Source organism: Podarcis muralis, chromosome 2 (assembly GCF_964188315.1).
Source record: "Podarcis muralis chromosome 2, rPodMur119.hap1.1, whole genome shotgun sequence".
NCBI classification, from domain to species: Eukaryota; Metazoa; Chordata; class Lepidosauria; order Squamata; family Lacertidae; genus Podarcis; species Podarcis muralis.
In genome coordinates this window covers 110579756-110607321 of record NC_135656.1, presented here as the reverse complement: position 1 = coordinate 110607321, position 27566 = coordinate 110579756, and the positions used below count along the sequence as shown (strand labels likewise).

General features: G+C 48.7%; 2 protein-coding genes across 8 annotated transcripts in view; both read right to left on the bottom strand.

Annotated features, from left to right (window-relative positions):
- VWA7 (von Willebrand factor A domain containing 7) overlaps positions 1-13355 on the bottom strand; it is a 41294-nt gene extending 27939 nt beyond the window's left edge. Inside the window, exons 1-5 of one of the 7 annotated variants that reach the window (XM_077921065.1) lie at positions 12981-13355; positions 6296-6455; positions 5412-5702; positions 4146-4427; positions 1295-1391 (exon numbers count right to left, since the gene is read on the bottom strand). In XM_077921065.1, coding sequence (XP_077777191.1) covers positions 1295-1391; positions 4146-4427; positions 5412-5654 — 622 coding nt within the window. In that variant the 5' untranslated portion in view covers positions 5655-5702; positions 6296-6455; positions 12981-13355. Of the gene's footprint in view, positions 1-1294; positions 1392-4145; positions 4428-5411; positions 5703-6295; positions 6456-12980 lie in introns of those variants that run through there. The other 6 variants (XM_077921074.1, XM_077921050.1, XM_077921059.1 and 3 more) reach the window with 6 other exon arrangements.
- A 5590-nt stretch (positions 13356-18945) lies between these two features.
- The window catches only part of VARS1 (valyl-tRNA synthetase 1), a 35619-nt gene continuing 26998 nt past the window's right edge, over positions 18946-27566 (bottom strand). Inside the window, exons 24-31 of the mRNA XM_077920943.1 lie at positions 27252-27330; positions 26514-26641; positions 25364-25519; positions 23809-24015; positions 22189-22300; positions 21559-21734; positions 20661-20810; positions 18946-19159 (exon numbers count right to left, since the gene is read on the bottom strand). Coding sequence (XP_077777069.1) covers positions 19091-19159; positions 20661-20810; positions 21559-21734; positions 22189-22300; positions 23809-24015; positions 25364-25519; positions 26514-26641; positions 27252-27330 — 1077 coding nt within the window. The 3' untranslated portion in view covers positions 18946-19090. The remainder of the gene's footprint in view (positions 19160-20660; positions 20811-21558; positions 21735-22188; positions 22301-23808; positions 24016-25363; positions 25520-26513; positions 26642-27251; positions 27331-27566) is intronic.

The following is a 27566-nucleotide window of genomic DNA, read 5'->3' as shown; positions in this document are numbered from 1 at the left end:
GAGGTGGCCAGATGGGCATCTGTATAGTTCCAGACATCATCTTGTAAAAGGTATTTCCCACAACAAAATGGTGCTTATTCCTAAATAAATGTGTCTAGCATCAGAAGTAAATTTCATTTAATCCTGCAGTCCCGGTGGTGGAATGATTTAAGTGTGGAACATGGGTGGCGCTGTGGTCTAAACCACTCAGCCTCTTGGGCTTGCAGATCAGAAGGTCGATGGTTCGAATCCCCGCGATGGGATGAGCTCCTGTTGCTCTGTCCCATCGCCTGCCAACCTAGCAGTTCAAAAGCACACCAGTGCAAGTAGATAAATAGGTACCGCTGCAGCAGGAAGGTAAACGGCATTTCTGTGCGCTCTGGTTTCCATCATGGTGTCCCGTTGCGCAGAAGCGGTTTAGTCATGCTGGCCACATGACAGAGAAAACTGTCTGTGGACAAATGCTGGCCTGAAAGCGAGATGAGAGCTACAACCCGATAGTCGCCTTTGACTGGACTTAAGCATCCAGGAGTCCTTTACCTTTACCTTTTTACCTTTGTAATTTAAGACAAAGGTAAAAGGTAAAAAAGGTAAAAAAGACAAAGCTGCATATGCTCAGAGTATGCCTTTTTTCAGAAGGACTGCCTTTTTTTTTGCTTCAGCATGGTAAGAATGTAGAAGCAATTGCAAAAACAGACAGGCAGCAGGAAGAAGAGGAACGGTGTGCTTTACAAGCACGTACAGTCAACTTGCAAGTTACGTATTGCAACTTGCGCATGCAGCTTTATGTGTTTCGCTGAAAAAAAATGTAACAAATAAAAATAGGAGGTGGGCATCTGGGACAGGGAGATGTCAGCAATCCCACCTGCCATTGCACTCACACTGCGAGAGTGTTTGGAGGTATAGGGAAAATGTGTTTTTATTATGCGTCATTTTGGCTTTATGTGCTACCCCTTAAATGTAACCGCTGTGTAAGTCGGTAATACACATGGCTGTCTAAAGACTGTCTGTGTGAGAGTGTTAGTGTGCGCACACACACACACACACACGTATAATTTTAGTTCAGGGTCTAAAATCATCTAGTCTATCCACTGCCTAAGATAGCAAGCAAGCCAGGGACCCAGGAGTCCTGGATTCACCCTGCAGATTATACAAAGACACACAACACAGCACAGGCCTCAGTTTCTCTTCCCTCATTCAACTGAGGAGTTTTTGCACCAAGTCTCCAACCTCACCCAGCCCAGGAACCAACAGAATGAATACTCCCCAAGTTGTGGTGGAACATCATCATCATCATCAAGTTCTAAAACCACACCTTCTGCGATGGACTTGATTTCATGGCCTGGTTGTAGGAGATGGGGGTGTATCTTCCGATGGCCAAGTTCGATCCAGTTGCTGTGACTGTAGAAATCCTAAACGGAACGGAAGCTTATTAGTGGAGGCTGTTTATGCTACGACGGCCGCCTGTCCTGTTAGCCCAAAGAGGAAGCGGCCCCGACCAAAGAAGACTGGCAAACCAAGTTAATGGACTATGCTGAAATGGTGAAATTAACTGGGGAAACTCAGAAATCAAGAATATCAAGAAATTTTAAAAAAGAATGGGAAATGTTTATTGTGTACTTGCAAAAGGATTGTAAACAGGTTTGCAGGATCTGCTAAGGCACAACAGATTCGGATGGGTAGAGAAGAAAATAAAAGTTTAGACAGTGGGGAAAATAAGCTGGGAAGGCAAGCAATAATAAAAGTAAGAGTGATATGAGCAAACGCAGTAGAAAGGGTGGAAAGAAGAGGACTTAAGCAGAGGATTCTACCCCACCGCCTTGATTGTGTGACTAAAAACACCAGTTCCTCTGAGCTTGGGCAGAGGTCCTTCCCCTCACTGCTAAAGGGCTACAGCTGGCCCACAGCTGATCTTGAGACCCAGAATACAGTGGTGCCTCGCAAGACGAAATTAATTCGTTCCGCAAGTTTTTTCTTCTTGCGAGTTTTTCGTCTTGCGAAGCACGGTTTCCCATAGGAATGCATTGAAAATCAATTAATGCGTTCCTGTGGAAACCGACTTCAGACCAGGTCCGGGGACAGTCTGTCCCCCGACCTCTCCTGAAGGCCCGGGGGGGGGGACCAAGGGCTTTTCTTCCCACCCCCAGCATTTTAAAAAATCCCGGGACAGCGGGGGACTTCTCCGCTGTCCGGGGCGATCTTAAAATGTTGGCGGGCGGGAGCGAAGCCTCCGCTGCCGCCCGCCAGCATTTTAAAAAGCCCCAGGGCAGCGGGGGACTTCTCCGCTGTCCCGGGGCGATTTAAAAGCCCCCGGGAAGGCAGGCAGGGGGGACAAAGACTTTTGCCCCCCGCCAGCCTTCAGAAGAGGTCCAGGACCTCTTCTGAAGGCAGGCGGGGTGCGAAAGTCTTTGCTCCCCCCGCCTGCCTTCAAAAGCCGTCCGGGACAGCGGAGAAACACGCTGCGTTTCTCGGCTCTCCCGGGAAGGCAGGCAGGGGGGAGCAAAGACTTTCGCCCCCCCGCCGGGCTTCAGAAGAGGTCCTGGACCTCTTCTGAAGGCCGGTGGGGGGCGAAAGTCTTTGCTCCCCCCCCCCCGCCTCGGCTCTCCCGGGAAGGCAGGCAGGGGGGAGCAAAGACTTTCGCCCCCCCGCCGGGCTTCAGAAGAGGTCCTGGACCTCTTCTGAAGGCCGGCGGGGGGGCGAAAGTCTTTGCTCCCCCCCCCCCCGCCTGCCTTCAAAATAGCGGAGAAACGAAGGCTGGCGGCGGGAGGAGGTCTCTCCGCCCCGCCGCCAGCCTTCGGAGGAGGTCCGAGGACAGTGGGGAAGACGCGCTGCGCTTTCCCGCTGTCCCGGAGATTTCCCTATGGGCTTTCGTCTTGCGAAGGAAGCCCATAGGGAAATTCGTTTTGCGAAGCGCCTCCAAAACAGAAAACCCTTTCGTCTAGCGGGTTTTCCATCTTGCGAGGCGTTCGTCTTGCGGGGCACCACTGTATATTAATGGGAGAGTTTCCCTTGTGTAAACAGCAGGTGCAGGGAGCCTACTCTGATCAGGACCACAGTATGGGGGACAAAGGATTTTAAAAAACCACTCACAGCATCTTTAGTCACATAACATAATACAATAAAATATAAAACAATGCAAAACAAAGCCGCGCGTGTTGCGTGTAGGAACAAATCTTATCTGCTTCTCTCAGTTGCTGTTTGGCCTGAAAAAGCACAAGGGACATTTTTGAACCCAAAAGGTTAACATTGGCTGGGACAACATCATGGAATATTTTTGCCCTTTTTTGTTTTTTTTTAAATACTCTCTTAATTTTGCCCATGGCTTAGAATACAATAAAACACAATAGGGGAGAAATGGTGAATCACATTTTCATAAGGCAGTAGATCTAAATAATATAAATAACAAGTGTTTCTTGTACTTTGCAGAAGGAATGCAAGCGCAGGAATGAGTTAAAGGGAAAAGGGTATGCAGAAAATCGTAATATGACTCTACAGAAATCATACCATTTTCACATATTCCATATATCTGCCGAGGCTGCTGTCAAGGAGTGCAGCAGCTGTGCCCTGATAGTTCTGGTGCCTTTCATTTACAAAACAAAGATTACGGCTATAACCTGAGAGGAATTTTAACTTCGGCGCAGGTGATGAATTATGGGAACTCTGTGCTGCAGATCTAAAGTAAAGGTAAAGGGACCCCTGACCATTAGGTCCAGTCGTGACCGACTCTGGCGTTGCGGAGCTCATCTTGCTTTATTGGCCGAGGGAGCCGGCGTACAGCTTCCGGGTCATGTGCCCAGCATGACTAACCGCTTCTGGAGAACCAGAGCAGTGCACGGAAACGCCGTTTATCTACTTGCACTTTGACGTGCTTTCGAACTGCTAGGTTGGCAGGAGCAGGGACCGAGCAACAGAAGCTCAACCCATCACGGGGATTCGAACCGCCGACCTTCTGATCGGCAAGTCCTAGGCTCTGTGGTTTAACCCACAGCGCCACCACGGTGCAAATTCTGCAATGAACAGAGACCCCCTAGAATGGATTTCAACCCTGCTTTCGACAAAGGCGGCTGGATCAAATCAGGGCTAGGGCTAAACATGTTAAGTTCTCTACCTCAAAGCCAAATGCCACCTTCCCCTCCTTCCAGCTTCTCCTACATTTCGGTAAGCACCTGTAAGGTGTGGAGCAGCTGCCCCAGCTTGCCCCGGGCGATGACGTACTGCTCCGAACGCACAGCTTGGAGGATCTCTTTGCGGGTTTGCAACAGCCAGCTGTTTGTGGAGCGGATGAGCTCAGAATCAAAGTGGAGCACAGGGTCGTCCCGCGTGGTGTTCGTGAAGTCCATGGCGGCATTGGCGTTGGCCACCTGGGCGATAGCCCCGCGGAAGCGCTTAGCCGACACCTCAGGACCATAGAAAGCAGCGAAGATGTCGTCAGCCAGGAGGGTCCTGCCCTAGGTGAGAGACAGGGAGGGAAATCAGATCAGGAGCACCCTTTCATCTGTAACAGTGGGAACCAGGGCAGTGGGTACAGACAGCACGGGTGCGAATGAGGCATAACTGGCTTCTTCCTAGGAGCCATTCCATTCTTAACCTGAAACTGTTCTTAACCTGAGGTACCATTTTAGCTAATGGGGCCTCCCGCTGCCACTGCGCGATTTCTGTTCTCATCCTGAAGCAAAGTTCTTAACCTGAGGTACTATTTCTGGGTTAGCGGAGTCTGTAACCTGAAGCATCTATAACCTGAGGTACCACTGTATAGGAAACCCTGAAGAGTCAGTTCCAATCGAGGTCGATGGGCCAAAGGCCTCATTCAGCACAACTCTCAGCACCCATAAATTGTGTGTGCCTGTTTTAGTGGCGGAGGAATTACATGAGGTCCAGCGCCGAGGGCCTTCTGGCGGTTCCCTCCCTGAGAGAAGTGAAGTTACAGGGAACCAGGCAGAGGGGCTTCTCGGTAGTGGCACCCGCCCTGTGCAACACCCTCCCATCAGATAAGCAACTATCTCACTTTTAAAAGACATCTGAAGGCAGCCCTGTTGAGGGAAGTTTTTAATGTGTAATGCTGGATTGTGTTTTTAATATTCTGTTGGGAGCCGCCCAGAGTGGCTGGAGAAACCCAGCCAGATGGGTGGGGTATAAATAAAATTATTATGATTATTATGATTATTATTATAAAGGAACAGTTTTTGCCTGATGCCTAAGGGTGTGTAATGAAGGCACCAGGCAAACTTCCCTGGGGAGAGCATTCCACAAACAGGGAGCCACTGCAGAGAAGGCCCTGTTCTCGTGTTGCCACCCTCCGGACCTCTCGAGAAGGAGGTTCACGAAGGCGGGCCTCAGAAAATGATCTTAGGGTCCGGGGAGGTTCATATGGAAAGACCTCTGTTTGTCACTAGGGCAGCCCTGCTAGTGTCCAGACTCGTCGTTCCTCTCACCTTGAAGTCCTCCTCCCGGATACGTTTCCCCTTGGCGGGATGCTGCATCTCCACAAAGATGCGCAAGGTGACGTTGAGGATGGCCTCCTCGGTCATGTCCTGGTGGGTGACGGAGTCCCAGGTGAAAGCCATGGTGCGAGACCAGAAGTTAGGGAAGAAGGCCTGGGCTCCTCGCGGAGGCAAATGCAGCAGCGGCGGCAGCAGCCACAGGAAGCGCCAGAACCAGGCCAGGGGATGGTCCATATTGGATGCATTTATCAGGAAGAACAAGAATCCAAGGAAATAGTAAACCTAAAAAAATTTCAGAAAAAAAAATCCAAACAATTCAGAAAGCACTTTTCAAACCCACTACATCATGAAAGGAATTGCTTCCCTGAGTAAATAAGAAGGTCAAGGACATCTTTTACAGCAGGAGCGGACTGACTTTAGTCTCGTTTGGGTGTACTTTATTTTTCCACCAGAATCCCATGATTATAGCTGTCAAGCGTCCCTTATTTGGCGGGACAGTCCCTTATCCCAGCGCCATGCCCCGCTGCTGTCCCTTATTGATGATGTCCCTTAAATAAGCTACTGAAGGTAATAGGGCCCTTTCTATGTCCAGCTGTCCTTTGTCAACAACAAATTGTCGCTGTTTTTTGTGTTGAATATATGCCATATGGTAATTTATGGACCTAATAGGTATCTAAAGCCATTTGCACGCAACAAAATATGTCTTTTATCAAAGTAATTGTTGATCCCTTATTTTGGCTGCTGATCCCTTATTTCCGAGGCTGCTGGTCCCTTATTTTCAAATCTGTAAGTTGACAGCTATGCCCGTAATGCACTTTAAATTTACGGTGCAATGATGCCTGCTCAGGATCTTCTCGTCCTGAGCTGTAACTAACCTGTATTTGGTGATCCTGAGTAGGCTATTCTTGCTCAAGAACCGTAAGGAGTGCTTTGCTGGCTCAGGCCCAAAGTCAACTGTTTTTGACTCCGCAGCATTCTCTGTTCTGCAAAGCGGCTGGTGATTTCTCCTCCGCTGCTTGGCAGGAGCGGCTTCTGCTAGAGTAGATTTGAGACTTCTTAACGGAATTGTCACCTGTGTGCAGCTAAACAATCACAGGATCTTACCTGGAAGGCACAACAGCCCACTTATCTTTTCAAGTGTGAATGTGGCCGTCCCCCTTGCAAATAATAACAATGTCCCTGCAAATGCATGCATTATATAGGTGTGCTCATGAGGGGGTAAGGCTAGGCCTCTGCACAACAAGAAGAGCCATCACTCAGTGGTGGAGCATCTACTTTGCAGGCAAAATAGCCTGGGTTCAAATTCTGGCATCTCCTAAGCACTTGCCCAGCTTTCGCCAGCTTTGAGAAGGCAGCTCAAGGGGTGCGAGAGGATCAGATTTTGGCCTTGCGCCGTATTACCAAGGTCCACCCTGCAGGACTGATGAGAGCTGGAGGAATGTAACAACAACAACAACATATTTCCTGTACCTAGCCACTCTGAGGAGCTTGCAACAAAATACAGCAGCATTCAAAGGGCACCACGTTGGCGATCCCGACCCGAAATGACCCAAGCAAGTGGATTCACACATGCTGAAGAGAAACTGTACATGCAGAGACTAAACACTTCCATACATAGTGTTGTGTATTGAGTCAAAGGATTTTATATCTGTATTATTATTATTGTCTGTATTTGCATTAGGGTAAAGTAACTGCCTTTTGGTTCCAGAGGGTACAGCTACTATTGGTTCATTTAAGCTGCTGTATTTGGATCCTCTGTCTTACTGGTTCCCTCCAAAAGGCAGGACTGTGATTGCCTGATATTGTTCCCTCCGAAATGTATCCTTTCTAGCTAGTTCCCTGTCCCTATAAATGTAGCTCTTCCCTCCTCAGGTCTCAGTCTTGTTTACTTTAATAAAGAAGTGTTACTAGAGAACTGTCTCCAGCATATTATGTCAAGAGAGCTGAAATCACAAACCCCACATCACAACACATAGATTCACCACAGCATCCATGTGATTTACTTACTTACAAGATATTATACCAACTATTTTTATTATTATTATTCTTGATTAAGAATTTACATATCTATACAAACATTATATGCTATCTCTTTACATATGAAAAAAAGAAAATCATGTAGAGAATAGAAAAATTTTAAAGGAACAAAAAAGAGGAAAAGAAAAAAACAAAGAAATAACAAAGATACGAAGTAAAAAAAATCAAAAGAGGAAAAGAAAGGACAAGACAATATTATTTACACAATAAAAGTGTTTGACACAATACTTCCCATCCTTCTCATTATACTGTAATATAAACATTCTTTTTTAACACAGATTTGTATTGTATAATATCATTTCTGCTTTGTATATATTCCTCTAATCGTTTTCTTTACAAATATCACTCAATTTCTGCTAATATGGAATTATTTGTACCATAAAGTTTTACATAGTTCTTGAATATTATCCATTCTCTAGTTGTTTTTCGTTTCGATATTCCTCTAACTGATCCCGTCAGTTTTGCTAATTGTAGATATTCTAAGATGAGTATCTGCCAGTCAGTAATCTCTGGAAGTGTGTCATTCTTCCAGTTCCTTGCCAACCATTAACAAAAACGTTCTCTGGACAATTCACTGGCCTGCTGTGAGATGAAGGATGACCGCCATTCTCTTCCTACAGACCATTGATATTTTCATGCTAGAAAAACCTGAATGGAACTCCTCCTTACCTAGAAGGACTTCAGCCCAAAGCTGTATGAAATACACACAAACACGCAGTGGAATCCGTGGTATCCGTCTCTTTTTGGTGGTCTCTTGTGTCCCGTCCCCCCCCCCCCCCCCCCGACGCAAACTCTGCATGTTGACCGTTGAGATCTGTGCCATTTCTTAGAACTCAGCTGGCAAGGAAAGCAGCTTGGGCTGAGAAGATAACAGCTCTGGCTACACTCCTGGATAACACACACGCCCCAAACTGACAAAAACAGCACAGAGAAACAGCGGGGGTGGCGCATGCTGCTGAGAGCACACGAATCCAAGTTCACAATGTTCCCAAGCATGGCTGATCCCAGCCCCCAGCCCCCGTACCGACTGGGGGTGTGCCACAGAAAGATCTGATGGCACTGAAGAACTGACAGCACACACCCGAACTCTCAGCGAACTGGAAGCCAGCCAAAGCAGCCTGGGCATTCCTTCACCTAGCCGGCATCTTTTGAGCTATATCTTGTCTGGTTGTGAATGGGCAAGGCCAGCCGTGTAAACTTAAATGCGGTCCTGCATTCAGGGAGACTAGAACAGCTGTATTGCTGGATTACCCCAAAGTCCATCTATCCTGGTTCTGTTTCCAACAGCAGCCAGAGAGAGCTTATTTGTCCTGAATGTAGAGAGAGATCCAGTGTGGTGTAGTGGTTAAGAGCGGTGGACTTGTAATCTGGTGAACCGGGTTCACTTCCCCGCTCCTCCACATGCAGCTGCTGGGTGACCTTGGGCCAGCCACACTTCTCTGAAGTCTCTCAGCCTCACTCACCTCACAGAGTGTTTGTTGTGGGGGAGGAAGGGAAAGGAGAATGTTAGCCACTTTAAGACTCCTTAGGGTAGTGATAAAGCGGGATATCAAATCCAAACTCTTCTTCTTCATCCACAGAACAGAGGAAGCTAATTTATGCAGGCGGACCACTTGGCCATGGAGCTAAACCAATGTCAACACTGGCGGGTAACAGTTGTCCTGTATTTCAAGCAGGGGACATTACCAGCCCCACCTGGATACAAGACGCCATGAAGGAAGGCATCTTCTCTCATATGTGGTGGACATATAAGGCATTCTGGGAAATGATATATAATGAATTGAAAAAAAATGTTTAAAATAACTTTTGTAAAAAAGCAGCAGCAGCAGCTTTTTTTATTAGGAATTCTAGTTACCGACATTCGAAAGGAACAGAAAATACAGTGGTACCTCGGGTTACAGACGCTTTAGGTTACAGACTCCGCTAACCCAGAAATAGTACCTCGGGTTAAGAACTTTGCTTCAGGATGAGAACAGAAATCGTGCGGCGGCAGTGGGAGGCCCCATTAGCTAAAGTGGTACCTCAGGTTAAGAACAGCTTCAGGTTAAGAACAGACCTCCAGAACAAATTAACCCAAGGTACCACTGTACTTTGCATGTATGCTGCAACAGCCACATCGATGTTGCTAGCCCAGAGATGGCAAGAAGACAGAGTCCCTACCAGAGAGGAATGACAAACCAAGCTATTGGACTATGCCGAAATGGCAAATCTGACTGGAAAGCTCAGGAACCAAGCAGACCAAAACTTCAACAAAGAATGGGGGGGAAATTACTTTAAAAACATTGTTGTCATTTTCTACGAGGTAGAACGATGTTTATGCCCAAGCATTAGGGTAGGAGAAAACTTCCTTTAAATTCAAACCACCGTTGAATGAATGAAGAGAATTTCAAATGCACAATGGAACGTGCCTAGAGCCCTTTGAAAAAAAATTATCTAGGAGATCACTGTAATCAGATGAAAACATTGGCAGGATATTAATAACCTTTGTAACGTAGCGAAATTTATGGGCAATATGGAGAGATACAAAATATGCATTATGATATAATATGGAGTTGAGAGGGTGCACAATAAGACCCATGGAAGGGAAGGTGGGAAGTCCAGAGATTTGGAGAAATCTCTAAATATGGATATGTAATTTGAATTGTTTTAATTTTATATTTGTAAAACCAAATAAAAATTATCACTAAAAAAGATAATTAAAAATATTAAATTAAAAATGATTAAATTATTAAAAAGATACAAGACACCATGGATTGAACTAGGGACCTTTTCTGTTCAAAGCTGGGCCTCTACCAGAGAGCTACAGCCCTTCCTAACAGTTCCATTTGGTCAAAATATTGTGCCTCTCGACCTTTTAAAGCCCTCTAAACCAGCCGGCTCAGGGGCACCACCATATATTGTAGCAGAGAGTCCTGTAAGTTACAAGCTGTTATGAAGTACTCTGTCTGTCTGTCTGTCTGTCTCTTTTTTGATCCCTCCTGACTCTACTGCCGGTCAATTTTGTTAGGCATCCCCAAGTCCCAGAGCTATGAGAAAGGACCTCCCAAAAAACTTGTCCTACCTACATTGTCCACACCATTAGCAATTATTAAAACATCCGTCTTTCCTCTTAAGCAGGGCAAGCATAAGCGACATGCAAACCAGCTTGCATTACCGGACTCCACTTCCCACCAGCTCCTGCCCACTGAGGCTGATCGGAGTCTAACAATTATCCGGAGGCTCAGTGAATCTAGCAATTATCTGGAGGACCCCATCCCTGATCTTAGGGAAAGTGCTCCACGCTGGGCCTGGGGGGATACAAGTTGCAGTCCAAAACTTCTGAAGGGGACCAGGTTAGCAAAGACTGCCCTACACCAACTGCGAATCTGGAACAAGGGGGCCTGTCTGTTTGTTTTTCAGACCATTTTTTATTAACAGGCAATAGTCCAACACAGCTTACGCTATGATACAATTCGCTAAAAAGAGCCACAAGTCTCCTTATTTTGCTTTTTGCTGTCTGGCTATACCTCTGGAAATATCTGTTTACATTTGCCACGGCAAAACCACATCTTATCTTGTAGAAACCAACTTACGCCATTGCCATAAGGATAACGTTCTTAATAACGGCACACTCTCTTTAAGTGCTTTTGTTTCACTGACCCCTATATTCGCCACTGGGTCATTTGCCAAGCACAGGCAACGCCGAATAGCTGCATTCGACAATGTTTGCTATGGCCTGCGGTCATGAGAATAAGTTACCCACCTGAGATTTGTAGGCTGTTAAGTAGAACAGTCGGCAGAACGCCGTGTGCTACACAAGCCGCACCCACCCCCTTTGCAGCTTTCAACACACAACACAGGAATAGTAACACACACTTCACTGTTATATGGTTACACATGGACAAGCAAAATGGGAACGGACACACAAGTCAATAGGCAGCGCTGTAACTAGGGGAGGCTAGGCAGATTTTTTAGCGTGCGTGTGTGTGTGTGTGTGTGTGTGTGTGTGTACACACGCACGCAAATTCACATGGGGTGGGTCGCCAAACCAGGTGAAGTAAAGCCTAGTTTTGCCCCTGCAATAGGAGCTGTTCGGGCACCCGGTTGGCCTGCAACTTGAGCCTCCTGAGCCACTACCAGTTTTCCTTTACATTTTTAGCAATGATACAACAGGAGACGATTAAGGTAAAGGTAAAGGGACCCCTGACCATTAGGTCCAGTCTGGGGTTGCGGCGCTCATCTCGCTTTATTGGCCGAGGGAGCCAGCGTACAGCTTCCGGGTCTTGTGTCCAGCATGACTAAACTGCTTCTGGCAAACCAGAGCAGCGCACGGAAACGCTGTTTACCTTCCCGCCAGAGCGGTACCTATTTATCTACTTGCACTTTGATGTTTTTTCGAACTGCTAGGTTGGCAGGAGCAGGGACCGAGCAATGGGAGCTCACCCTGTTGCGGGGATTCGAACCGCCAACCTTCTGATCGGCAAGTTCTAGGCTCTGTGGTTTAACCCACAGTGCCACACATATAGCAAAAATAAAAATTTAAAAAAATTCACACCCTCCAACATTTATCTGATAGAACTTGGGATGTCCTGTTCCATTATTATTATTATTATTAGTCCCTGTCCATCTGACTGGGTTGTCACTCTGGGCAGCTTCCAATGTATATAAAAAACATAATAAAACATTAAACTTTACAAAAAACAAAAAACTTTCCAATACAGGGCTGCCTTCAGATGCCCTCTAAAGATTGTATATTTGCTTATCTCCTTGGCTTGGGCGTGGGGGGGGTCGCATACCTCCATAATACCCTCCCACATTTCTCCAATGGAAATAGGGTCGTCTTAATGAAAAGCGGATCAAATCAGAAACGGCTTATGTGAATCCGGTGCTGTCCCTGTAAAAGGCGACTTGGAGGGTCGGAAAAGTATTAATGGGTTGATGGGTTTCCTACGACAAGTGAGGACCAAAACCAGAGCCCAAATCTTAAAAAAAAAAGAGCTGAAGACTATGACAGCTTATTGATCACCGAAGAATTGATGCTGTTGAATTCTGGTGCTGGAGGAGACTCTTGAGAGTCCCATGGACTGCAAGAAGATCAAACCTATCCATTCTGAGTCGGACACGACTAAACGACTAAACAACAACAACAAAGGTACTGACAAGTCCACCACATATGATAAATGGTACCTTCTTTTTCTTTACATTTCCAGCAGATATTTGAACTTGTCCTATACATTTTTGCGCCACACTATTTTCCCAGTAGTGACATATGGAAGCGAGAGCTGGACCATCAAGAAGGCCGATCGCCGAAGAATTGATGCTTTTGGTGATGGATGAGACTCTTGAGAGTCCCATGGACTGCAAGAAGATCAAACCTATCCATTCTTAAGGAAATCAGCCCTGAGTGCTCACGGGAAGGACAGATCAAAACAAACACAAACACGATCCCCTGGGAAGGAAGGCACTCCGCCCTTTTCTCAGATCTCCCCAGCCCCAAACCCCTCGCCTCCCTCCAAGATCCCCTAAAAAAGACGCCAGACTTACCGGGCAGGTTTCAGCCGCAGGAATTGACTCAGAAGCAATTCACCTGTCGCGGAGGAGAAGCCCCGGGAAGGATAGGGGAGCCCACCACGCAGCGCCTCCTATCGTGGGAATCTATCTTCCCACGCCTCGGCAAAGCGGGGGGGGGGGGGGGGTGTTGGTGTTGTTGCCTCCGCGGGCGCCGCCCCTCTGCCGGGACACCGGATCTCCCGCCCCTATTAATAGAGGGCAAGAAGTAGGTACGATGCCAGCCGGTGCCGCCGCCGCTGGAGTCACGGGCTATAATTACAGCGCACGTGAACGGAGGAGGGAGGGAGAGTGGGAGGGAAAGGGCGGGGCGCGCAGATCAAGCCCCCGGGTCCTGCCTGGGGGACCCAGGCGTCCGGGCTTGCCTCCCCCACCCCCCTCTCAGAATCCACCCGCCTCCCCGGGCGAGGCTCTCCACCTCTTTTTATTTTTTCTGGATGCGCCCTTAAAAGGCAGCGCGGAGAGATCCTGCAGGTGCAATGCGCGTTCCCCAATCATCGCTTCATTTCTTCTCCCAAGGAGTAGCCGGCCGCGGTTTCTGTTTAAAGCGCAGGAGCAAGGCCCGGGGGGGGGGGGAATCTGGCCCCCTGGTGATCCCGCCGACCCGGGCTCTGAAACTCTCCACCTGACCTAATAAATGCTCGGCCCCGTCCCGCGTACACTGTCTTACAAAGAGGTTTTTGTTTTTTTGCACGGGGGCGCTTATTCCCAGTAATCCCAAGAACTGCACGTCTCGTTCTCCTTCCCCTCCAAATAATTAAAATAATCCAGTAATTCGAGGGAAGGGCAAGGGAGTGCCAGTCCTCCATATGCAAGCGTTGACTGGCCTTGCAGTTGAAATTTAGGCCCCGTCTACATTCATTCATTCATTTAATACATGGAGGAGGTTGGAGGATGGATGGCGGCTAACAGATTGAGGTTGAATCCTGGCAAGACAGGAGTACTGTTTTGGGGGGACAGGACGCGGGCAGGTGTGGAGGATTCCCTGGTCCTGAATGGGGTAACTGTGCCCCTGAAGGACCAGGTGCGCAGCCTGGGAGTCATTTTGGACTCACAGCCGTCCATGGAGGCACAGGTTAATTCTGTGTCCAGGGCAGCTGTTTATCAGCTCCATCTGGTACGCAGGCTGAGACCCTATCTGCCTGCGGACTGTATTGCCAGAGTGGTGCATGCTCTGGTTATCTCCCGCTTGGACTACTGCAATGCACTCTACGTGGGACTACCTTTGAAGGTGACCCGGAAACTGCAGTTAATCCAGAACTCGGCAGCTAGACTGGTGACTGGGAGCAGCTGCTGAGACCACATAACACCAGTCTTGAAAGACCTACATTGGCTCCCAGTATGTTTCCGAGCACAATTCAAAGTGTTGGTGCTGACCTTTAAAGCCCTAAACGGCCTCAGTCCAGTATATCTGAAGGAGCGTCTTCACCCCCATCTTTCAGCCCGGACACTGAGGTCCAGCACCGAGGGCCTTCTGGCAGTTCCCTCACTGCAAAAAGTGAGGTTACAGGGAACCAGACAGAGGGCCTTCTCAGTAGTGGCGCCCGCCCTGTGGAAGGAAGGATGTGAAGGAAATAAGCAGCTATCCTATCTTTAAAAGACATCTGAAGGCAGCCCTGTTTAGGGAAGTTTTTAATATTTAATGCTGTATTGTTTTTAACACCTGATTCGGAGCCGCCCAGAGTGGCTGGGGAAACTCAGCCAGATGGGCAGGGTATAAATAATAAATTATTATTATTATTATTATTATTATTATTATTATTATTATTATTATTATTATTATTATTATTTTACATGGGTGTAGCTGGGGGCGGGGCAGGGAAAGGCAGCTGCCCCACACTTAATCAATAACATTCAATAAAAAGACCCCCACTCCCTAACAAAAGGCCTGCCCCCCCCCAACAAAAATCCTGGCTATGCCTATGATTTAATATACCAACCTTTGCCTTCCGAGGATCTCCAGGTTGTGTACGCGGTTCTCCTCACAACAACCCTGTGAGGTAGGTTAGGCTAAAAGATGGCGACCAGCCCCAAGTCACCCAGTGATGCTTCGTGGCCGAGCGAGGATTCGAACCCTGGTCCCCCGGGTCCTAGTCCAACACTCTTAACCATTACGCTACACTGGCATAATGGTAGCATCGTACCCCTTCTTCTCCCCTCACACAAAAAAACTTGGGAGCTGTAGTTTGTTAATTATGCTGAGAGCTGTTACGAGGCCCATGCACACACAATTCCCTTCCGCCGGCCCACCCGTGAGGCGTGAGGCGACCACCTCAGCCGACAAGATGCACAGGGGCTGCAGATCTGGCCTCCAAGGAATTGCCGCCTGCTGCTGCTGCTGCTGCCATTACTGAGGTTTTAGCGACGCCTGTGGTGCACTCCTTGGAGAATGGATCTGTGCCCACAGTGCCACCTCCACAGCAACCTATGGGGTTGTTTTCCTCCCACCTCTGGCAGGGATGCCCTCTGGGGTATCCTGGGCTCTGCACCCACCTAGTGGGATTCAGAGCAGTTCACTAATCCCCCACCCCACAATAGCTTTTGATTCCCACTTCAACTACTGTATAGGCCAGGATATGGGTGATTTGAGTTCCACCACCCTTAAAAAAAAATTTTAATTTATACCTTTCTGATATATACCGTATTTTTTGCTCTATAAGACTCACTTTTCCCCTCCTAAAAAGTAAAGGGAAATGTGTGTGCGTCTTATGGAGCGAATGCAGGCTGCGCAGCTATCCCAGAAGCCAGAACAGCAAGAGGGATCGCTGCTTTCGCTGTGCAGCGATCTCTCTTGCTGTTCTGGCTTCTGAGATTCAGAATATATTTTATATTACAATAATCCTGCCAGTGTTTTTATCTGTTTACAATTTATTTGTAAATATTCAATAAACCATTTCCACTCTCTTATAAAAAGTTTGTTATCTTGATTTCTTATTCTCCCCCCCTTTTTTAAAATAATTTTTATTGAATGATTTTATGTTACAAAAAACAATTATTCTTATTCTTCTGGTAAGCTTCGCCATTTCTGCATATTCCATAAGTTTTTGTATCTATTTTTCCTTTGCTGGGACTTCTTCTTCTTTCCATTTTTGGGCAAGTAACATTCTTCCTGTTAGTCACATACATGAATAAGTTTCTATACAGTTTAGGTAGTTCTGTCCCTATAATTCCCAAGAGAGAGACTTCTGGGTTTTTCCACAAACTTTATTTTGAACATCTTTTTCATTTCATTGTATATCATTTCCCAGTAAGCCTTATGAGTTCCACCACCCTTGTTCCTGGTGTGTGTTTTTATTCCCAGCTTGTTCCCCTTCTTCCCTGGCCATTTTGTGGTCTGCCTCAGGTGTCAAAATGTCTTGAGCTGGCCCTGATTCCCCTACCATTCCCAGGGGTGGTTTAACAGGTCAGCATATTTTCTCAAGGAACAGCATCCTGGCATGGAAATTAGAACAGGTGGGTCTTATTTTCCCCAGAATACAGCGCTTCCCAGGTGTGTTAGAAAAGAGCCATATTTCAGTGTGACAGAACAGGCCTGAGTCAACTCCTGGCATCTTCAAATAGGACTGGAAATGCTACCCCTGACTGAAAACCTGGCTAGCTGCTGCCAGCCAGTGTATGAAATACTAAGCAAGGTGAACCAGTAGTCTGATTCTGGAAGCAGCTGGTCAAATGTCAGGCTCCTGGGCTCCCTAGGGAGAGAACAGGTCCCTTTGTGTGCTGACGAGGGCAATTTTTAAAAAAAGTACACCCAAGCATTCTCTATCACAGACACTCCTCTGCATTACGGCTAACCCACAAGAGAGCCATTTTCACCCATCAGGGACAAGGTTCTTACGCATTAACCTAAGTGGTTTCTTGGCTCAGAAGATGGAACTGAGTCATAGTGGCAAGAAATTGCTGGATGCTTTAAGAGGGCGTGGTGAGGGCGAGTTGTGAGAATAGCAGAGGAGACAGGACTAGCAGACAAGGAGGCATGAGAGCCCAACTTTTCTGGGGTACTCAGGCGATAAGATTTAGGTCTGGCTGTCAAGTTAGGTAAGGATGCGTGTGTGAGTTCCCAAGCTCTTTTTCACAGCACCTGGAACCAGTGGCGTAGCGTGGGGGGTGCAGGGGGGGTCAGCCGCACCGGGCGCAACATCTGGGGGTTAGGGCAAATCCACGGGTTAGGGGGCGCAAATTACTTGCCTTGCCCCGGGTGCTGACAACCCACGCTACGCCACTGCCTGGAACTGCATTTGCAAATGTTTATATCCCTGCTGTGCAAATTTTCGCCAACTATCTAATTCCGTCACACAAAGTTTAAGGGCACAGCTACAGAAGCAGAATAATTATGGAGCGATTCAGAAACCGTGTTTCACCTTGCTGAAATACATATATGTGTGTATCTTGCTATTAGAAATGCTTTGGGCAATTCAAAAGCTCTTCAGCTGGCATGTGAATGTACTCAGGAGAGAGAGAGAGACGTGATTAAACATTTGAAAGTTTTGAGGACCGGGACATTCCTGAGTGGATAAACTTACCACAGGTTCACGGGCAGAGGATGGGACAGGCAGAGCCTTTTAGCTAAAATTGGAGGCGAGGGGAAAGCATAGACTTCTTCAAATATCTTAAGGGCTGTCACATGGAAGACGGAGCAAGCTGGTTTTCCTCTCCTCTGGAGAGTCGGAACCGAAACAAGGGCTTCAAGTTACAAGGAAGGAGATTCCGGCGAAACATCGGGAAGAACTTTCTGAGAGTTAAGAGCGCTTTGACAGTGGGACGGACTCCCTTTGGAAGGTGGTAGCCTCTCCTTCCTTGGAAGTTTTTAAGCAGAGGTTGGAGGACCATCTGTCAGGGACGCTTTAGTTGAGATGCCTGCATAGCAGGGGGTTGGACTAGATGACCCTCGGTCCCTCCCAATGTCTATGGAAAGCACATCATGCTGAAGCACCATTTCACTATGCCTTTTGCAGCACATTCTTAAAGGGGCCATATTTTTGGATGTTTTGGTGTAGGAAGGTCTGCTTCACCACCAGAATTATTATTTCTGTTCTGTTATGCAGCACCAGAAGAGGTTTTTAAACGTGTTGTAAGTTTCTTGAAGAGCTCTGGGTAACAAGCGACTAACAGGTCTAATCATAATAATAGCAGCAATAAGATAACATAGAAATGCTATACAAGTTCAACCAAGGTCAGTGGGCGGGGGGGGGAACACACCAAGAACGCCATGTGTGAATTTGCCATTAGGACTGTGTGTGCATCACAGTTAGGGAGCAGGCATAAAAGCAAAAGCAAAATGTGCCCTGTCCAACAAAAAAACCCTAAGCGTCTAGTCTTTTAGGACTGCAAAATATATGCCTGAAGTATATAGGGAACGGACTCCGCCGTCTGAAAGAGGTGGATGAGTTAAGATGATCAGGGTTTCAGCCTGCTATATGATCAGTAAAAATTACACATGCACTAATGTGAGGAACCTGTGCAAATTTGTATGGTTTATAGGGAATTAAACTGTTCTTGGTAATTAAGTGCAGAAATAAATTAAGCATGGTCTTGACTCAACTCCAAACAGATCCACAGCATTGACTCCAATCCTATACAGATCAGACCTGCTGAAATGAATGAGCCTAAGTTAGCCATGTCCATTAGCTTCAATGGGTTTACTCTGAGTAGGACGAACCCTGGCTACAGCCCTGTCTACCTTTAATTGAGCTCTTCTTATTTTATTACCCTTTGTTTTGATTGCAGGTGGATGTACAAACCAACTCCACTAAATCTTTGCGTTTGAATGCTCTGAGACATCAATGGCCCATTCGCACATACGGAGTCATCACTTGACAGCTGCAGCAAACAACTGACCAGTGCCAACATGTGAACCTGCCTGCAGACCCAAAGGGCTAGGCATCCCCTCCTTGGCCATGCCTTGCATTCGCTTGCTTCTTTACACACCAATGACACCGCAACCTTCTAACTCAGCAAAATATTTTAATGTCTCTGCAGAAAATAGAATAAACCAAGGAGAGCTGAACCGAAGACGAGTCTTCTTTTCTCAAGGTAAAAGGGCTGAACGTTCTCCTCTCCCTCCCACCCACCCCGTAGGATCAACGTATTCAGAGCATCTTCTTGAAGTTCTCAATGGCTTCTTCCGACTTCCGCAATTCAGTCTCGCTTTGTTTCAGCTGGGGAAAGGGGGGGAAAACCGAACAATTTCTTTTTCATCGTTCCTCCCTATTCCTAGAATGGGCCCCACAAGCTACCTGGGGTCCCTGATGACACAGCGTCAACATGAGCAAAGAAGATATGCAAGGGAAGTGTAAGCCACACACTTTTATTTAATTAAAATGGCTGAGACTAATGGCCTGGCAAGATCCTAAAACCCAAGAGAGAAATCCTAGGGCAGGCTTCCTCAACCTCGGCCCTCCAGATATTTTGAGACTACAATTCCCATGATCCCTGACCGCCGGTCCTGCCAGCTAGGGATCATGGGCGTTGTAGGCCAAAAAAGTCTGGAGGGCTGAGGTTGAAGAAGCTTATCCTAGGGAGTAGGAAGCCTGTTGAAAGCTAGCGTTCAGCGCAGGAAAGCTTGAGGAGCCACAGTAAGCAGGTTTGCAATTTGGGAGTCCTCCCAGACGCCGTTTAGCATAGGGTGGCAGCAGTGGCTGGGGAGCATTTGCCCAGCTGAGACGGGTGAGCTGCCTGCACCTCTTTTTGAGGAAGTCAGATGCGGCTGCACACCTTCGTCCTAAGGTTGGGAACCTCAGGTCTGCTAGTCAAATGCAGCCCTCTTAAGCCTCTGATCCCAGCCCTTGGGATTCTCCCTAGACCCCACCCCTAGCCAGCTCTGCTCTTTGCCCTCGTAGATTCATAGAATTGTAGAGTCGAAAGGGACCACAAGGATCATCTGGTCCAATTTCCTGTGTTGCAGGAATCTCCTGTCCAACGTGGAGCTCAAACCCACAACCCTGAGATTGCAAGTCTCATGCTCTACTGACAGAGCTATATAATAATAATAATATTAATTTATTATTTATACCCCGCCCATCTGGCTGGGTTTCCCCAGCCACTCTGGGCGGCTTCCAACAAAATATTAAAATACAATTAAAATTAAATTAAATTAAAATTAAATCCCAAATGCTTTGCGCTGGGATGTGCTGTTGAACTGGGACAATCCCCAGATGGAAAAGTGTACAAGGGGGCATTTGGCCCCACAAGACCGACCCCAAGGGAACGTGGCCCACGGGCCGATTCCCCATCTCTCTCTGCCTTACTCACATCCAGGTTGGATTACTGCAATGCATTCAACAAGGGGATCCCCTTTGGAGAGCCTGGGAAGCAGAACGTGCATGGGGAACCTTTGGCTGCCCGGGTACCGCCGAACCACAACTCCCATCAGCCCTAGCAAACATGGCGAGTCACGCAGGATGATGGGAGTTGTAGTTCAGCGACACCTGGAGGGCCAAAGGTTGCTGGTCCAGAATGAAGAGGCAAGGATGTTCATGGGCCTAATCTGCAACGCCTGCACTCGCAACCAACTTTCTTGTGGTCACAATTCAAGGCCTTTATAAAGCCCTCAATGGCTTTGGCTCAGGCGACGGCAGCAGGAACGTTGCTCGTCACTAGAGCCCCGGAGGCGTTGTGTATGCGACTTCCAGAGGGATTGGGGGGGGCGGTTTTCCTTACCTTGGCTGCATCTGCCTCCTGGACCTTGGCAGGCACTTTGGCAGCGTAGTCCGGGCTGCCCATGCGCTCCTGCAGCCGGAGGATTTGCTTCTGCAGCTCTGCTTTTTTGCTCGCCAGTTTGGAAATCTCCTTCTCGGCATCGATCAAGCCCTGGCACAGGAGGATGGAAAAGTACAGGGGATGGGGGGAAATGCAGAGTGCATCTTAATTAATGGACAGCAGGGAGAGTCTATCTCTCTCTCGGCCTCAATTGACCGGCACAACACAAATGCCCCTGCCTCCAAAAATAAGATACAGGTCCCCACTAGTGAATACCCCACTGAAGAGTATCCACGCACAGGTTAATCAACAGAGCATGCACAGAAATCTATTAGTCCTCATGGATTATTATTATTTTTTTAAGAAAAGCTCAGAAAGCATTGCTACCATCTGTTTCAGAAATGTATTATTTGTAATTAACAGCCATCAAAACAGCGCTGAACAGCTTATACTTCCTAACATCTATGGCTAGAACAGTGTTTCCCAAACTTGTCCTTCCAGCTGTTTTTGGACTACAACTCCCATCATCCCTAGCTAGGACCAGTGGTCTGGGATGATGGGAATTGTAGTCCAAAAACAGCTCTTTGGGAAACATTGGGCTACCAGGCATGGCCAAACTCGTCCCTCCAGCTGTTTGGGGACTACAACTCCCATCACCCCTAGCTAACAGGACCTGTGGTCAGGGATGATGGGAACTGTAGTCCCAAAACAGCTGGAGGGCCAAGTAGACAGAGTCAGGCAACAGAGTGAGGTGACTGGGAATAGTGGTGGTTGCTGGTGGGGGAGACCGGAGAGCTGGGCTGCAGCTGACGCCAGAGCCCCAAACTTGCTGGCTGGTTGCGCAGGTGACGTTGCGTACCTTGAGCAGAAGATGGACGGTGCATTTGTCGGAAGCGATGGCCACGGCACAACCAGGAGGGGGCGCTTGCCCAGGCTCCAGAACCAGCACTTGGTTGGAGGAGCTGAGAGTCCGGATGTAGCTGGAGCAGCAAGATACGGACCGTGCTGTTCCGGGATCCAGGCACTGCAGGTAACCTGGGAAGCGGAGAGAGAGGAGGTCAGAGCTGGAAAAAAGGAGATGCTGGCCTGTCTGAACCTCCCTTGGCTTTTGTGGCTGACGTTCCTTGCAGGGCTGGCTCCTCCCTCAGGACCTCTTAGATCTCCTTTTCCATCCCTTGGTCAAATTAGGAAACCCATCCTACCTGGAGACACTGGGGATTGAACCTGGGACCTTCTGCATGGCTCTGCCGCTGAGCCACAGGTCTCCTTTGAGTTCAAATCCCTGCTCAGCTATGAGTCCTGGAGTGTCCTGGAGCCAAGCAGCTACATTCTCAGCCTCACTCTGAGCCACAGGGCCCAGGCAACTGAGAAGCCACAACACACAGGCTCATTTATTCCGCCTTGAGATTTGGCCGTGTGTTCGGGCTCTGAAGACCAATGGCAGCTTCCTTTGTTCCAAATGAAGACCCTTTCCCCCTTCTCCACTCACAGTCAGCTTTGGTCTTGGTGAGGTTGTAGTCCGCCCGGAGTGATCGAACAGCCCTAATGATGCTCAGCGCAAAGTCCACGGTGTGGTCCAAGCCCTCGTCCCTCCAGCGGTACTGGGGTAAGGCAGGAAAAGGGTTAACAATGCCCAGGTTTAAAGTGATGTTTTGGGTATCGCAAATCAGAAGGGGATAAAGCAATGAACTTGACCCCCAAAAAGATACTTCCTTTCCTGGTTTTGTAGAGAAAAGGACAGAAGGTTGAGCTTTCTTATATTATTATTCAGCCTTCGCGAACTTGGGGCTTTGGACTACACCTCCCATCAGCCCTCTGTGCTAGCTGTGACTGATGGGAACTGTAGTCCAGAACACCAGGGATACTGAAGCTTTAGGAAGGCTTTCCCATCATCTACAGAGGATTGGTTTATATCCAATGAGACTTTTTTTTGTTTCAGAGTTTGCCAAGTTGGTTATACAGACATACCTTGGAAGTCAAACAGAATCCGTTCCGGAAGTCTGTTTGACCTCCAAAACCAAGGCACAGCTTCCGATTGGCTGCAGGAAGCTGCTGGATGTTCAGGTTCCAAAGAACATTCACAAACCGGAACACTCACTTCCAGGTTTGCGGTGTTCGGGAGCCAAAACGTACAAGTGCCAAGGCGTTCGGCTCCCAAGGTATGACTTTACTGTTATTTGCGCTTCCGTATTTTATTCCGTATTTCAAACGGCTCTGACGGCCTTATGCTGTGAAGCAGGCCTATAAATTTGTTCAATGACAGGATAGAAATGAAAAGGACTGGAGAGCGCCAGCTTGGCAAAGTGGCGTTGCAATTGATCGAAGAACTTTAAGAAAACAAAACGCGTAAATAAGAAGAGTTTGGATTTGATATCCCGCTTTATCACTACCCGAAGGAGTCTCAAAGCGGCTCACATTCTCCTTTCCCTTCCTCCCCCACAACAAACACTCTGTGAGGTGAGTGGGGCTGACAGACTTCAGAGAAGTGTGACTGGCCCAAGGTCACCCAGCAGCTGCATGTGGAGGAGCGGGGAAGCGAACCCGGTTCACCACATTACGAGTCTACCGCTCTTAACTACTACACCACACTGGTGTAACAACAATTTGTACGTTTACTCCTTCTGTTGTTAAGGTAAAGGTAAAGGTACCCCTGCCCGTACGGGCCAGTCGTGTCCGACTCCAGGGTTGTGCGCCCATCTCACTTAAGAGGCCGGGGGCCAGCGCTGTCCGGAGACACTTCCGGGTCACGTGGCCAGCGTGACATCGCTGCTCTGGCGAGCCAGAGCCGCACACGGAAACGCTGTTTACCTTCCCGCCAGTAAGCGGTCCCTATTTATCTACTTGCACCTGGGGGCGCTTTCGAACTGCTAGGTTGGCAGGCGCTGGGACCGAGCAACGGGAGCGCACCCCGCCGCGGGGATTCGAACCGCCGACCTTTCGATCAGCAAGCCCTAGGCGCTGAGGCTTTTACCCACAGCGCCACCCGCGTCCCTTACACGATAAATACAAGCACATTGTTTCTAGGTTCAAGATTTCGCTTCACGTTCCATTATGAACGGAAAGGTCCCTGCACCGCTACATCCCTGACTCTGTGAGCTTGAGGATTTACCTGCTCTGTGGAGGGGTAAGGAGTGACGCAGATGCTGGGGGGGTCGGAGGGGGACCGCCGGGGCAGCCGCTGGAACAGCTCCTCAGTGACGAAGGGCATGAAAGGGCTGAGAAGACGGAGCCCGGCATCCAAGCAGGTGTAGAGGACGTTCCGGGCCGTTTGGATCGCGGCCTCATCTGGGCTGGCAAACACCGGTTTCAGGCACTCCTGAGGGGGGCGGGATTCAAAAGGGCAGAAGTCAGAAACAAGGGCCACGTTCCCTCGCAGGCCAGCTTCCGAGGGCCACATTCAGGTGGTGGGCAGGGCTAGAGGCCAAAGTGGGCGGGCCAATGGGTGAGAAGAGAACCTGCCTTGCCATGGACACACAAGCTGACAGGGCAGTTAAGAAATAATGTTGGACTTCGACCAAGAGGGCTAGCAGACAAAGGGCAAATGAGCCGCCCCTCCTCTGCCAGCCTGCCCACAACTCCATGTATTCGCCTACATGCAATTCCGTGCACCTGTGGCGACCACGCAACTTCTGAAATACAAGAGCAGTCTTCACAGTACGCCTGGGACAGTTAAAAATGTGCCTTATGCGTCCGTATTACATCTGCACTTGTCTCTTCCTCCAAGAAGCTCAGGTCCTCAAAACAGCTCTGTCAAGTAGATCATGGTAAAAAAAAGGTAAAAGTACCCCTGACTGTAAGGTCCAGTCGTGACCGACTCTGGGGTTGCGTGCTCATCTCGCTCAAGAGGCCAGGAGCCGGCACTTGTCCGCAGACAGCTTCCGGGTCATGTGGGCAGCAAGACTAAGCCGCTTCTGGCAGACCAGAGCAGCACACGGAAACGCCGTTTACCTTCCCGCCGGAGAGCGGTCCCTATTTATCTACTTGCACTTTGACGTGCTTTCGGACTGCTAGGTGGGCAGGAGCTGGGACCGAGCAAGGGGAGCTCACCCCGTCGTGGGGATTCGAACCGCCGACCATCCGATCAGCAAGTCCTAGGCTCTGTGGTTTAACCCACAGCACCACCCGCATCCCTAAATATCAGGGTACTATGATCAGGGTACTATGGTATTATTGATGGGGTTGTGGTCTGCTCAGACTACTTTTAAGTCTGCATGGTGAGCTTTGTGGCTGAGCGCTGCTTTCCTGAACTGAGATTGCCGTGTCCAAAAGTAAGACTCCAGGCAAGGAATGGGGAAGCTTGGGCCATTCAGATGTTGCTGGACTCCGACTCCCATCAGCCCCGGCGGCAGGGCATGATGGGAGTTGTAGTCCCAACATTTCGTCTTGGAGTGCCACAGGCCTTATCTAGGCCCTCACACATCCCTGACTTATATTTTAGCCGAAACAAAATAAAAAAATTCCTTCCAGTAGCACCTTATAGACCAACATTTTGTTTCGACTATGGCAGACCAACACGGCTACCTACCTGTAACTAGAATTATATTTTAGCGTATTCTTGGTAGCAAAATGACGAAACAAAAATGATCTGTCCAGCAACAGTAAATATCACACCTCCCCAGGAGAGAAAGGGGGCAAAAAACCCATCCTTCAGAAACCTCACTCACCAGGTAGACATCGCAGAGCTCATAGAGCCAGAAGTTGTAGACTGCTGTGGTGATGCCAGGGAAGTCGTAGGCCTGGAATCCTGCATCGCACAGCTCCACAGCATGGCTCAAGCGACTCAGGATCCAGCCGTCGATGAGGCTCTCCGATCCGCTGGGCTGAAACAGGCATTTCTTGTTAAATAAGGAATCGTTCCTGGTGGCCCTCGTCTGAGGGCAGGACTTTGAGGCGGGAAAGCGAGAGGGCTTTATTTGCTCACTGGCATTGCCTGGGAGTTCTCAGGAACCAACAAAACACTGCCGTTTCTAAATGCAATGTGTTAATTCCTAGGACTCCCGCCCCCCTGACCTGGGCGCACCCAACCCTTATTCCTTCCACCAGCCTTCCTTCACGGAGCTGAGGGTGCCTCACAAGACCCCACTCTGCTCCCCCCACCCCACTTTATCCTCACAACAACCCTGTGAGGTAGGCTGGAATGAGAAATGATGACAGGCCTAACATCACCCTACGACAGGGGTCAGCAAACTTTTTCCGCAGGGGACCAGTCCACTGTCCCCCAGACCTTGTGGGGGGGGCAGACTATCTTTTCAGGGGAATCCCCCCCCCCCCACAACTCTCCCCTCCCTTCTCCACAGCACCAGACGAGGCCCGGTGGCTGCTTACCTGTGCCTTGCGAGTGGCAGGGGCAGGCAGTGGTGGCGGAGGGACAATGAGGGCTGTTTAAAATGGCACTCAACAAAGTCCAGCCCCCTTCCTCCTTTAGGCAGGGCAGGGAGAAGCCAGGAGAAGGGAGGGAGCAGGCGCCACTGCGGTGTGTGTGTGTGAGGGAGACGGGGAGGAAATGGTGAAGCCCGAACGATCAGAATCAGATCCACGCGGCAATTCCCTGACTGTCCGCAGGCTGGATCCAGAAGGCAACTGGGCCGAATCCGGCCCCCGGGCTTTACAAGGGTCACAGCTGAGAGGGGATTTGAAGCTGCGTTTTCCCTGACAGCACTCTCAACCCCTGTGCCGTGCTGGATCTCCAAATCCCGCAGTCTGTGCTGAACTCACAGAGGCACTAACTGCCCCCCCCCCACTGCAGTTCCAAAAAAGATGGGGCAGGGAGGGGTGGGGAGAATGGAGCAGGGTATCATTGGAAAAGAGGCTCACCTCTGGGCTGGGCTGTGGCTTGAACCCGTCCCCGAGACCACGGATGGCGAACTTGGTCGCGTTCCACAGCTTGTTGCAGAAATGCCGGTAGCCTAGGATGCGGTTCACGTCCAAGTTTATATCCCGGCCTGGAGGGAGCAGAGAGCGTTACTGAACGCAGGCAGGAGAGGCACAAGAGCCCTTCTGCATCAAGGAAAAGGTCCATTGATACTGAAATACTTTATTGTCACTTGTGCAACTTGTATACAGTGAGATTACATGAGCACCCCCCACTCAGATCTTAGTCAAAATTAATTACGCTCGTTTACTGACGCACACCCACCAAACCCAAAAGTCAGTTGCCCTGTTGTGATCTTTTCATTCAGCAGCCTAACAGCCCACGGATAGAAGCTGTTCTTTACCCTGTTGGTGCGACAAATCATGCTTCTATATCTTCTGCCTGAGGGCAGGAGATCAAGAAAGTGCCGGCCAGGGTGTGAATCGTCCCTGAGCATTTTCCTCACTCTCCTGAGGCAATGTTCTTCCATGATTTCATCCAGCGGATTCAAGGGACAGCCCATAATATCTTGTGCTGTATTATATATCCAGCTCCTTGGATCGTTCCAGTTACCCTTTTGTGAACTTCTTCCTGCTCAACATTAACCCTTTTTTGGAGCAGGGATAGGACAACAACAGCAGGGCCTCTTTCACTCACAGAGAGAGAGAGAGAGAATGAAGTCAGGCAGAGGGATAAATTACCTTGGGATGTGTAGGCGCAGAGAGCAAAACGGAGAGCGTCAGTCCCACACTCTGGGATCCCGTTGGGATAATCCGACTTCTGCAAAGGAATCACAAGTAAAGTATTTAATACTCGCCATTAAGTTTTCAGAACTGAAAGTGCTTATTTAGACTGGCTTCCAGTTGAGAATGTGTGTGTAATATGTAGACTTAAAGCTATCATATAATTCTGGGAGGGAGGGAGACTGTGTATGTGGGTATAGTCGTACCTTGGAAGCCGAAAGGGATCTGTTCCGGAAGTCCATTCGACTTCCAAAACGTTCAGAAACTAAGGTG